At 52.4% G+C, this 12810-nt stretch overlaps 1 protein-coding gene across 17 annotated transcripts in view; it reads left to right on the forward strand.

Moving 5' to 3' along the window:
• The first annotated feature begins 3858 nt into the window (after positions 1-3858).
• The window catches only part of Lrrc27 (leucine rich repeat containing 27), a 28219-nt gene continuing 19267 nt past the window's right edge, over positions 3859-12810 (forward strand). For 3 of the 17 annotated variants that reach the window (XR_007108824.1, XM_047553739.1, XM_047553741.1), the window contains exons 1-3: positions 4899-5723; positions 8522-8652; positions 12703-12761. Coding sequence is in view for 16 of the 17 variants with exons in the window: in XM_047553739.1 (XP_047409695.1) it covers positions 5514-5723; positions 8522-8652; positions 12703-12761 (400 nt within the window). In the remaining variant the exon portion in view is untranslated. The other 14 variants (XM_047553733.1, XM_047553734.1, XM_047553727.1 and 11 more) reach the window with 13 other exon arrangements.

Consider the following 12810-nt stretch of genomic DNA (forward strand, 5'->3'; position numbering starts at 1 on the left):
AGACTGGAGGGGCCATCCAGGGCCAGGCATGAAGCTGGTGCCTGTCGGAGCCGCAGGGTCCACAGATGTGCAGCTAACGCTCCTGCTGTCCCCAGTGCTTCTCTTCTTGTCATGGAGCAGCGGGTGCAGGCAAGAGGGTCCATGTAAGGACACGCTCCGAAGTGGTCCCAACCAGCTCCATCCTGTGCCCACCACCTGCCCCCATCCAAGTGACCACCCGTCCTCTGACCCTCTGGCTGCCATCTTACGTGCCACAGGTCCAGTGGCCTAAACACACCATCTGTTTCCTTGTGGTTCTGGAGGCTGTGAGCATGATCCAGATGTGGCAGGCTCCTGCCTGAGGCCTCTCCTCGGCACATAAAGGGTGTCTTCTCTGATCCTCACACAGCATGTCAGTGTCCCAGTCTTCTCTTCTTAGGAGGAGTCCAGTGCTCTTGGATTAGGGCCCACCCACGGGACCACACAGTACTTTAAGGAACATTTAATGGCCCTGTTTCCAAATAGAGTCTTACAGAGAAGCACAGGGACCCCAACATAAGGACAGAGGCTGTCCCTGACCAAGTCCCCCAGGTCCTCTAAGCCCTGCTGGATTCAGCCTCTACCTGGGCCCATAAATACTGGAACATCCACCCACACGGCTTCTAGCATCCCACAGCTTCGTTCTCAGCTTGCCTGGGAACCCCAAGTCTGCCAAAGGAGTTTCGTCTGTCTCTGCAGCACCTGCAAACAGCCCTGGCTCCCAACTCTGTGGAGACAGAAGCCTGGTGTCCATGAGGGCCAGAGAACAAACCCAGCCCAGCCTCACATGGACCAAGCCCCTTTCCCTCTTTGGACTGAGCCTGGCTTGCCTGCACCCACCCCTCACTCCTCCTCTGCAGCCCCCTCCCTGCAAATCCAAGCTGAGTTTATGCTAGACTCTTCCTTGCTGCAACAGTGACTAGTACTGACCCTGTGCTGCTCCTCTAACTATGCCTGGCCTTGTTTGCCTTTGACAGCATGAATCTGGGGCAGCCAGCTCAGTCTGTAACACCCACCCTGTGCAGTCCCATCCATCTCCTGCCTTACCTCTCCCCAGCCTTGGGTTGTGGGATGTCCCCTTGACATTTTTTCTTCTTTATTTTTATTTAGTGTGGTCCTGGGGATGGAACCCGGGGCCTTGCATGTGCCAGGCAAGGACTCTACCACTGAACCACATCCCCAGCCCGATTTCTTCATTTCAGAATTTTACCTTACATTCTGTCCCTTAGTTCTGCTTGGCCTTCAATGTCACAAAGATAGAGAGGTCTCTGGCAACTCGTCTTACTCTGCTAACACCGTCTCCAAGGTCCCCTCCAGGTTGTTCCTGGCTTCCCAAGTGGCTGTGAGATGCACCACCCTCGGACTGCACGCAGTCCTTGCCTTGGCAGTTTAGTTTGTTTTCTCATGTTTTTGTTTTTTGCCAAAGTGCATGACCTTGCTGTGGACACCTTTAGACACAGGTACCAGTACATGTCTCCACTGGCTCCTTTAGAGAGCGTGGGGCCCACTGGGGTCACTGCCCTACACAGGAGTTCCGGGGTCTTTCAAGTCCCCACTTTCCAGCAGAGGGACCTGTGAACTCACCAACACATGGGGATTATCAGGCTTCTTGTTCTGCCATATGAGTGCAAGATGATGTCTCACTTTGAATAAAATCATATTTTCCTGGTAGCTGGTAAAGTAGAACATCTATTTATGTATTTGTTGGCCATTTCTTTGTTTCCCTATTATGAGTTGTTGGCTCATATTTAAACATCTATTATTTTGATCAGTTGCCTGAAGCTCAAGCAGAGAAAGGCCCTCTGCCCAGCCTGGGGCCATGAGTCCCAGTGGCATGGCAGAACATCCACTCTGACCCTGACCATGGCACGCAGCCAGGAAAGCCCAAGAAGGAGACAGTGCAAAGCCCGGCCTGCCCTGCAGGCCTCCATTCCAGTTGCAGTGCTGAGAGGTAGGTAACAGGGCCAGTGCCAGTGTCAGCACATGAAACAGCCCTTATGAAATAAGCAAACGAAGCGGAGTTTAGGATGAGTACGTTCAGGAATCACATGGTGGATAAAGAAAGAAAACAGCAACAAAAGTTAAAAAGATTATAAAACAATAACTGAAGACAAAATAAAAACAAATGAATACAAAAAAAGAAAATTAGAACTGTAAAATGAAGTGACTAAAAAAACCCAACACCTCAGCAGATGAAATTCAAAGTCTGATTGGACACCAGAGGAGATGTTCAGTGAACAGTCCACCCAGAGCCCAGACAGCAGGGTGGTTGTGAGGTGTGGAGAACAGACAGATAGGCGTCCACCAACTTGGGAATCAAGGTCAGGGAGGAGAGATGTGATGATGGGAAGGCCGAGAAGGGCCCAGAACCGAGGGCACAGATCTCAGAAGGGACACATCAAGTGCCAGGCAGCATCACATGAATTTGTACTCAGAAACACTGTAATGAAATTCCAGAACAGGACGAAGCAAGGAAAGACAGGTTTCCTGCACCTGAACGGCAATTAGTCTGAGCAGCAGCCAGGGACTAATGTCTTAAACATTCTGATGGAAAGTAGGGGTCAACAAGGAACTCTGCACCAGCTAAACAATCACTGAAGAATTAGATCTAAACGAAACCTTGGTACATTCACAGACTTAGATCTGCCCACATGCACGTGCCAAAAGAAGTACCAAAGGTGGTGTTGCAGCTGAAGAAAAAGTGAGGACAGAAAATGGCAAAATGTTACTAAATATAACTATTGACTACAAAAATCTAGTGTTTTTTTTTTTTTTTTTTTTTTAACTCTTTAATTCTATTTGTTCTAATTGCCTGTGGCTCCTTTGTAGATCACCTGGAGCCTGCCCTTCTAACTGCAGGAGCCACCAAAAAAGAAGAGTCCAAATCTCTGATAAGTGCCTATTGGCAAAAACTTTACCAGTCTGTAATGGAAATATTCAGGGATATACAACTGCCAAAATCTCTGCAATGCACACCCCAGTGCTGGTGATGGTCAGTTGGTCAGAGACCACCCGGCCTCAGCTTGGCAGACTATTCACTGGGTCTCTGTCTCCAGTTTAGTAAGCTTGCTGAGGGGGCATTTTCTTCAGTCCTGCTTTCCATTCCACAAGCCTCCCTTCAGTTCTAAGCGCTTTGGATCCTGCATTTTGTTGTGCAGTTCTGGAATTCCACTCCGCTTCCTTCCCACGGGCCCAGTATCATTTTTGCTTCCGCAGCCTTACATACGTTGTGCCATGGCTCGAGTGTGCGGGCCGCCCGCCGGTCAGTCTGTTCTAGGCGGCTTTCCAGGGACCTGACCACGTGCCCACCCTGCCCTGGGTGTGGTACAGCGCACACTAAAATCCCTGGAGCTTACAGGACCACCTCGGCGCCATCGGGATCTGACTGGGTCGGCAGGTGGCCTCCGGACATCAACTAAAGCTGTGGTCACTGGACTCTTGAGGGCTTCGCTCAGTAGTTGATCCTTCCCACGCCTTTGCCAGGCAGGCAGTTGCTCATGCGGGAAAAGTAAGCCCAAACGCCGGACTCGGCTGGCTGGAATTCCTCCTTTACCTCGGCCCGGTTGTTAGCGTTTGCTTCTGCGCGTCCACCCTCTCCAGTCTCGGTGGGCTGCGTCCGGAAGGCCTCACTCGCGCACAGCAGAAACCTGGAGCCCACGCGCCCGCTTCCCGCCGGCGGCCCCACCCCTCCCTCGCCTCTCTGAGGCCCCGCCCCTCTGAGCCCCGCCCCCCGCCGTGGCCCTTCCCTTCTTCGCCACGCCCTCACCACGCCTACCTCCATCGCCCCGCCCCCGCCCCGTAGAAGACCCGGTTTGCGCAGGCGCAACGCAGCCCCCATCACGGCTGGGCGCCCGCGGGCTCCCGTAGCGCGTCGTCTCCAGGACGACCGCGGGCCCAAGCCGCTTCCATTGTTGGCGGCGCCCCCAGCTCTCGGCGGCCGGGCTGCGGGCGTGCAGCGGAAGGGGCCGCAGGTGGGGCGGGCGCGAGCCGGGCGGGGTAGGGCGGAGGCCAGAGTGCTCCCGACGGGGCGGGGCCGTCGGCTGCGGGGCGCGGGGTGGCTGCCAGCCCGGGCCAGGCGGGTAGGAGGTAATGTGGCTGTGGGGCGAGGGGCGGCTGAGGGGCGTGGTAAGACTGCGGGGCGGGGCGTGCCTGCAGGCTGTGACTCGGCTGCGGGGGGCGGGGCGGGGCTGCGGGGCGCGGTCGGACTGAGGGGGCGTGGTCCGGCTGGGGGGCAGGAGGTAATGTAGGGCTGGGTGAGTCTGCCAGGCGGCGCCATGGGGCTGGCGGGGCAGCACGGCCTTCCCGATGGCCTTGGGGTGGGCTGCGCCAGGCCCTGGTCCACCTTGCCTGCAGAGACCGCTTCGGGCTGGGAACGTGAGACAAAATTCTTATCTTGGCTAAATCGGGAAAACCAAGGTGGGACACGCGGGGATCTGTAACCCGGCGCCCCTGCTGCGCTACCCTGCGCATTTCACTTCAGGTGTGGACGTTTTCTCTGTTGGGTCCGCAGCAGGCCGAGGCCTGCCCTTCTGTCCTAATCCCGAGATTCAGAACCGACTAGGAACTGCAGAGACCAAGAGGTCCCGGGGAGCCCGGGCAGCCTGGGCAGCCTGGGTAGCCTGGGTCACCCGTTTACCTCTGTACAGACCTGGGCTCCCCATTAACTGGGCGCCGTTGGTATGGCTTCTTCACTGACCAGAAGCCCGCCTCCTCCCTAAATGGGAGTGAAATGTACAGGCGTACCAGTCACTGGGTCATCCAGTAGACATGCATGTACAACCCATAAGTGTTGATTATCCTTGCTGGACCAAGTGGAGAAGTTGGACAAAGTGGAGATGCGCCTCACCTGTTGAGATTTGGGTGAGCAACAGTTCTTAAACTTGGTGTTGAGCAAAAGTATTGCTGGACAATTAAGATTCAAGGTTCTCATTTCACACATTTTTCTCCAGGACCCAACTGGGTGCTGGCCAGATCTGGACTGAACCAGATGGTAACAATTGGCAGGCTTTCTGGCCTCTAGGAACTTGAAACAGCAAGTGGCATAGAACCACAGTGGTTAGGAACAGTTACAGAAACCCCCTCCCCAGTCATTTTATGGTAGCCTTACAGTTGGCTTACACATTAAAATGATCTGCAGTAACACAGTTTCTAACATGATCATTCTTGCTGTGCACCTCTGAATTTTTCAGGAGTAGAGTTAAATCTTGGAACTCCATACAACAGTGAGAAGCAGATGTTTTTTTCTTTTGAAATAGGATCTCACTTTGTTGCCCAGAGCAGCCTGGAACTCGCATACCTCTGGAGTACCTGAGACTACAGGTGTTTATTAAGATAGTAACTACATAAGCAAGTTGAATTTTCCAATCTGCCACAGCTGCTTCATCTCGCCTGTGTGGCTGGGTCAGTGTGATTCCTTGTTGCTGGGTCTCCCCTGCCTGTGTCTGCAGGTGACTCCAGACCAAGGAGGATGAGCCGTGGCCGCTGGAGGGCTACAGATGGAGGGAAGCTGCACCTGCGGAGCTCCCTCTGGACCTGCTGAGGATCCAGAGAGGGGTGCTGATCGAGTCAGTAGTTTGCCTGCGTCCCCTTCCAGAGATGTGCATAAGATTATTGAGGGAATCATCTTCTCTCCCTCAACAAACTTAGACCTGAGTCAAAGTGGTCTGCGCCATGTGGGAGAGGTCTTCAGAATCCCCAACCTTCAAGTGAGTGCCGCTCCCCGGGATGCACCCCAAGGCTGTGCAGACAAGGGGAGCACTCGCACTGAGCTTGCTTCTTGCTTTTTGGAGAATGTTCTAGAAAGAGGCAGAGTAAGGGTTAACTGGACTTTCATATGCTGATCACAACAAAGAGAAATGAGATATGGGCAAGGTGCATCTGCTCACAGTGGGAGCCCATCCTCTGCCCTGCCGTTGTCACTCCACCAAGCCACCCGTGGGAGAAGCAAGCGCCCAAACACCTTTGGTCTCTTATTTAAACCACAAACTCCGCCAAAACCCTGAGCAGTGGTACACGGTTAAAACCTGTTCTGCCTCTATCTTCCCTGTGACTGATGTGATGCCCATGGCCTTAGTGCTGGGTGCCTTCTGCAGGGTAGTCCCTGGGAGTGCTCCTGGAGCGCGGCTCCCTTAGGGCACAGCCTGGATGCCAGAAGAGCTGCCCACCACAGTGCCTGCCCACTGGAGTTGCAGAACGCTCCCAATACACCTGACTTATCTGAAATCTGGGACTGATAATACTTGCATGGGTTATTGTAAAATGCAGCCCTAGTGTATGTGAAGCCTGTGTGGAACAGTTGTGCTGTTAGTCGATGTCTGGCAGTTTTATAGACGCCACATGTTGGAGTTTATGTAGTGTTTGTGCTGCTGAAGCCTGCCCGTGTGCGTGTGCCCTGTTTTACTGCCAGGGCCAGCGCCACTCTTGCTGTTCTTTCATTAGCACTGACCTCTGAGTGCTTTGCGGGCCACAGGGACCCCCCCATCCTGTGATGTGGCTCCTGTTATGCCTGTCGCTTGTGTTGAAGCAGACGCTGAGCCCTGAGGTTCCAGTTGCCTTTGTGCACACAGGGACAGGAGGAAATTCCAAGTCCTTCTGCTTAATAGAGAAACCTCACAACTGTTTACCTTTCAGAAGACAGATGTTAACGTGAATTTTATTATCATGCCAACAAATCAGTAAGTGAGGTAACCAATCACAGTTGTAGACTCTTAGGGGTTACAGGCCACATTTTGTAGCTACAGCGCAATCCCTGGAATTGTAGGTAGCACTTCCAGAGATTCTGGAACCCCACCTTCACTCTCCCAGGACCAGGAGGCAGGGAGAGGCTGCACACTGTTCTACCCCACTTGCTTCACACAGGGTAGTGCCTGTATTTCCAGGGGTGCTGGGAAAGAATCCTCCCAGTGGCCTTCAGGAGGATCTGTGTTTTCAAAGCTGAGCACGGAATTGGCTGGCACCAACAGGGCAGGCAGAGACTGGGAGGGTCGACACTCCGCTCCAGCAGCAGGCCGAGGAGGACCCTGCACACGCGTCCTCACAGACCTGGAGGCACACACTGTGCTGCCATGCTGCTTTCCAGAGAGTGTGCCAGCTGCCAGCAGGCAGGGACGGGTGGCTTCCTCACAGGCATATGATTTTCAGTGTGACTTTACAGAAGCCTATAAATGGTTTGGATTTGAAAGTGGGGGCCGGAGGTAGAAGTGGAAATTGCAGAGCTCTGATACGCAAGGAGCTGCATGATGGCCCACTGAGTAGAAGAGCAGCTTAGTGGTAAAAGGCCAAGGATCCCAGGCACTCCCCGTGAGGCGCCACCCTGTGAGATGGGGCCCTTCGGCCCTGGCGAGGACACTGGAACACAGAGTTCTGGAACTTGCTCAAGGTCACACAGCTGGTAGGTTTCAAATCGTAGCATTGAGCCCAGGCAGTGTGGCAGGGTCATGCTCTGAGCATCTGCCTCTGCCTCCTCAGTAAGCCTGGGTACAGATAGAGATATATACGTATAATAATGCTAACTTGCTTGGCATGTAACTGTAGCGTTAATGAAGGTATAGTAATAATTTCCCCCTTGTCAAGAAATATTATGTAGAAAATTCTACAAATAAATAATGCATAAGTTTTAATGACTTTTACAACATGGCTATAATGGTACTGTTATTGCTCTCTTTTTTGTAGTTGTAGATGGACAAAATGCCTTTATTTTGATTATTTTTATGGGTGCTAAGGATTGAACCCAGTGCCTCACACGTGCTAGGCAAGTGCTGTGCCACTGAGCTGCAACCCCAGTCCTGTTATTGCTCTTGATTGTGGACCTCCTTCTGAGCCTAATTCATAAGTGTGTGCATATTGGAGAAATCCAACACATATCCGTGCTGTCTGTGGTGTCAGCGTCCCTGTAGATAGGTAGGGACAGCTGTGTGTGGGTGGTAGGTGGCTTAACATCAGAGCACAAGCAGTCTTTCTGCCACCTGGCCTTATCCATGATGGTGACTTGGACATTCCTGAGCTGATGTGCCTCACTGTTCTGAAGTGGCTTCTGAAGGGACTTCTGTACAGACGCCTATCATCAATAGTGCCACAGCAGACACCTGTGCCTCTGTCTGGCAGCTTCCCCTAAGCCATGAACTTGGGTGGATCCCCAGGACCTGCTCGCTGAGAGGTCAGGTCACTGGTGCTACCAAGAGCCATGGGGCTGAGAGGGGGGCACAGGAAGGAGAAAATATCTATGAAGTCCTGGGTTGAGTTTGGTGTCAAAGCGTGCTTGGTTGAGAAAACCAGGTACTCAGTGTGGTGCACAGAAATCACTCTCAGCTCTGAAAACAGCTCTGCTTTCTGATCCTGTGTCAACTGTTTACATTCTTTAAGGGTAAAATGTCATTGTTCCTTTTTAATGTGACGTGTGGTTGTAGTTGTTGGTATACTGTTTTTCTGGAAATGCTTTTTTGAATAAACCATGTTTTGAAATTGACTTGGTTAACGGATCATTCTCTGTTCTTTTCTGTGCAAGCAATTGCATCTTCAGCGGAATGCCCTCTGCATGATTCCCAGAGATTTCTTTCAGCTGCTGCCAAACCTGACTTGGCTCGACCTCCGGTACAACAGAATCAAGGCGCTTCCCTCTGGGATTGGCTCTCACAAGTGAGTCACGTTCTGTCTCCACCTCTAAACTGCGTCTGTGCATGCTCTTCTGCAGCCTGCTTTCTGCTGCTTCATGGGTTTACTTTTGAACGGAAGCACTGGATGATTTTAGAGCAAGTCAGAGGTGTGCCAGCTGAATGTACCACTCTCAGCTGGCTGTGACCGTGACTGGGGCTCTCTGACACCAGGGAGCATGGCGGTGGCCTCCGTGTCTGTCAGGCAGCCCTTGCCATGCTGGCAACAGTTGGTTCCTCTTCAGACTCTCCTTGTGCAGAACTTCCTGGAGGTCAGAAATACCACTGATGAGCTAATCCAGCTATTCTCTTCATCAGAATGGGATCTTGGAAAATATGGGAAACTCTTCTTTTGGGAAACCGGAAACCCCACAAGCAAACAGCGTGTGCCATCCTGCCACGTTCCTGCCACTCCAATGCATGAGCTCAGTCCTACCCCGTCCCTGGGACCTGGCCTCCCTGGGCCCCTGCCTGGCTGCTGCCACTTCTTGCTGTGGAGTCTCCCCTTTCCTGAGCCCTTTCAGTGCTGTCTCCTTCTGTACCCTCAGAAACCATCCTGCACATGTCCTGACAAATCCTTCTGGCCCTCCTGGGACCTGGGAGGAGGACAGAGGGGAGAATAGACACCCAGGGATAGGTGTGTGCTTCTCAGGTGCCAAGCATGGCATGAAGGCCAGTGTGGTGAACCAGAGCTGGAGTGTAAGAGCTGAGTCTCCAGGGTCAGCTTGAAGCCTGAGCTTGAAGCCTGTTAAGGTTGGATCTGGAGTGTCCCCCAAGGCTCCTGTGTTGAGGCTTGGTCCCAGGCAGCAGTGTCCAGAGGTGGGGCTTTGCGGAGGTAATTGGATCCTACAGGCTAACTCCTCAGTGGACTAATCCATCAATGGGGTCAGCAGAATGGACTACTGGGAGGTGGAGAGAACTGGGAGCTGGGACCTCATGTGAGGAGGTAGGTCACTGGGGTGTGCCCTGGAAGGGTGTCTTGTCCTTGCCCCTTCCTCCCTTTCTCTGCTTCCTGGATGCCATGGGGAGTATTTCCTCCACCTTGCCCTGCCATCCTCACAGGCCTGAGTGCAAGGAGCAGCCGACCGGACGGAAACCTTGACACTGCAAGCCCAAATAAGCCTTTCCTCCTCCAAGCTGTTCTTCTCAGGTGGTGTGTCCCAGCAAAGGGAAGCTACCCAACAGAGCCATGTTCTCAGCGCTCTCCTCTCCAATTTATTCAGGAAGAACTGGGAAGTCACAGGAGGGTGTGAGTGGAGGTAGGGAGGGAGACTTGGCCTGAGTCACTCAGGAGGGGAGGCTGCAGGGATGAGGGAGGAGTCGGAGACGGCCAGGAGGCCACTGCAGCAGTCCACCAGGAGGCAGTGGCCCGGCCAAGGCTGGTCGAATTGGAGATGGGGCTGGAGAGGAAAGGGGCATCTAGAGGCCACCCGGAGCTCCTGCACAACTGTGTCCCCAGTGATTGTGTCATGGAGGCCACAGCGCAACACCAGAGTGAGGCCTTTGGAAGTAGTTGGAGAAGCTTTCTTGCCACATGAGCTCATGAGGAAACACCCGGAATCACTAGCCCATTCCCATGACAGGCTGGTGCTGAAACAGGTGGGAACACCTGGAGCTCTGGGGGCATGGGGTCTGCAGGGACGGTCACAGCCAGGCCCATGAGGGGCCAGCCATTTGAGGACAAGGCTGCCAGTGGCCTCGTGCGTCTCTGAGCTGGGGCTCCAGCGTTTGGGAAGGTGTTCTGCCTCACAAGGTCATCAGCCCCTGTGGATGAGTGAGTGCTTTTTGTTCACAAATTATTTTAGCCTCACCACTCAGTTCTGGAGAGTAATTGCTACTCAAGAGTGAAAATAAACTAAAGCCTATTCCTGTAAGCACCACTTTTTCCTAAAATAAGCACAGAGCTCAAATTTTGGAATTCTTTGATTTTGCCAGTCAAAGCCAGCTGCTTCTTGTTAAGATATAATTTGTCCTGTGATTTATAACCCATTATATAATTAAAACTGGATCAGTTTGCTGAAGAGTTGAAACATATTAATTAGAAATTTTAAGTAATTATGGGCCTATTAAAAGCCTTAAACTTTCCCCTTCTCAGTGTCTTGGACTTGTGAGTTTGCTAGCAGAGGGAAATTTTTAAAAAATAGATCCCAAGGCAAGCAAGTCTAATTTGTATGTTCAATTGAGAATCATTGAAATGAAGTAATCATGAGTAAATGGTGAACTACTAGAATACAAGGGATCGTTTTTATAAACTGGCCATTTAAAGCGCATGTTATCACACATGGTAGGAGACTCTCTTGTGCACTTTGAGCTTATTACTTGGGAAGCATCCCCTGCCCTGCAAAAAGGAGCATGTGTCATATGGACTGAGCTCCCCTGAGCTTTGGAGCTAGAGAAGAGTGAGCAGCTGCCTCTGTCCTCTGCCATCCTCCGTGTCTGGGGATCTTTGTTGGCCTCACAGGGAGAGACGCCATCCTCGGCTGTGTCTATGGTCAGAGTTAAACGGGCCGCCGGAAGAGCAGCGCTGAGATGTCCACCCCTCGCACCACAGGGAAAGATTCCCTCACCAGTTTATTCCTTAAAAATGGCAGTAAGGAGGAAAACCCCAGAGAGTAGAAGAAAGCTGTCTAATCCTTCATAATCTGATTTTCTTCTGGATTGCCAATCAGAAAATCAAACTTAATTCCATGACACTCAGGAAACCTTGATTTTGTATCTGTGCAATCTTCAGCTGAAATCTGGCCTAAAAAGACCACAGATACACTGGCTTCTCTGTGTGCCTTCAGCCTGAGGGTATGAGGCCCCCTCACGGGCACCCTGGGAGAGGACAGCACTCCTGGCCGCTGTCCACCATGACCCACTTACACTGGCTCCACCAGGAGGCAGTGCAGGAAAACTGACAGCACCACTCGCTCAGCTGCCCGGCTGACCAGTGGCCCCGGCGTCCCACCTGCTGCAGAGGAGGCGCTGCTGCCGGAGCCCGTGCTGCGTTTCTGTGGTGGCCCTGGCTCGTGGAAGGCTGCACGGCCCTGTGGCCCCAGATGGACAGTATGGATCTGGTGTGACGGGTGCACGTCAGTCCAGGCCCGTGGTGGCGGCTCTCCCTCCCTTTGAGGCTTCTCAGAGCTGGTCCCACTCACCTCCATAAAGGAGTCAGTGCTTCCGAGGGAGGGCCATCGGAGTCTCGCTCACCTTAGAGAGGTGAGAAAGTTCAAGCCCACGTCCCAGCTGACCAGGGTCTCAACACCTTGAGATTAACGGGTGATACAGTCTTCAGAACTAATGTGAAACGTAAGCAGAGTAAGAGGTAACAGGTGAACAGGGTCTAAGGTAAGATACTGACTTCTCCATCATCAGTGAGTAAGTTTTCAGTGGGCGCCTTTCACATATCTCACCTGCCTGTGAGGTCGTATGTGCTAGATGTAGAAGGTGTTAATAGGTACGACATGAGAAAAGCCACCCAAGGGCAAATACATCCAGAAAGGCTGTGCTGACTGCACCTCGCCTGAGACTTCCTGGAAGCCCCCACGTGTGAGCGATGGCCCTGAGGGAGTGGGGCGTGTCTTTCCCAGAGCACTCGAGGCGCTGGGATTGCTCCCTGCACACTGCAGGAAAGGCTGGCATAAGGTGCAGTCGCAACAGGAAGAGGTGAAAAGCCCCACGCAGGCCTCTCTGCCGGTGGGTTTGCCCCAGGAGACAGTGGGGCTATTGCAGCTGGAGGCGGAGGGCCAGGGTGCCGAGTGCCCACAGTGCGGGTGGCACCCACGGTGGAACATGGCCTGGCCTGGTGTGGGTGTGTGGTGGAGAGCCTCACGCTTTCACGTGTGCTAGCGCAGGTCAGTGCATGTATCATGTATCATGTATCTGATACGCATATCTGCAGGTGTCACGCATCTGTAGTGCACTTACTTCTGAAAGAGAAGAAGAAGAAAGAGATTTGATAGTATGTTTTAGGGATGGTCATTTAATTTTATGCTTTTTAATTTTTTTTTTTTTTTTTTTTTTTTTTTTTTTTTTTTTTTTTTTTGCTTTAAAGGCATTTGAAAACTTTGCTTTTAGAAAGGAATCCTATCAAAATATTACCTGTGGAGCTGGGTAAGTGTTAAAACAATAAAACAAAAGATGATTTTAAATGCTGCCCTTC

The sequence above is a fragment of the Sciurus carolinensis genome, chromosome 5 (assembly GCF_902686445.1).
Source record: "Sciurus carolinensis chromosome 5, mSciCar1.2, whole genome shotgun sequence".
Taxonomy (NCBI): domain Eukaryota; kingdom Metazoa; phylum Chordata; class Mammalia; order Rodentia; family Sciuridae; genus Sciurus; species Sciurus carolinensis.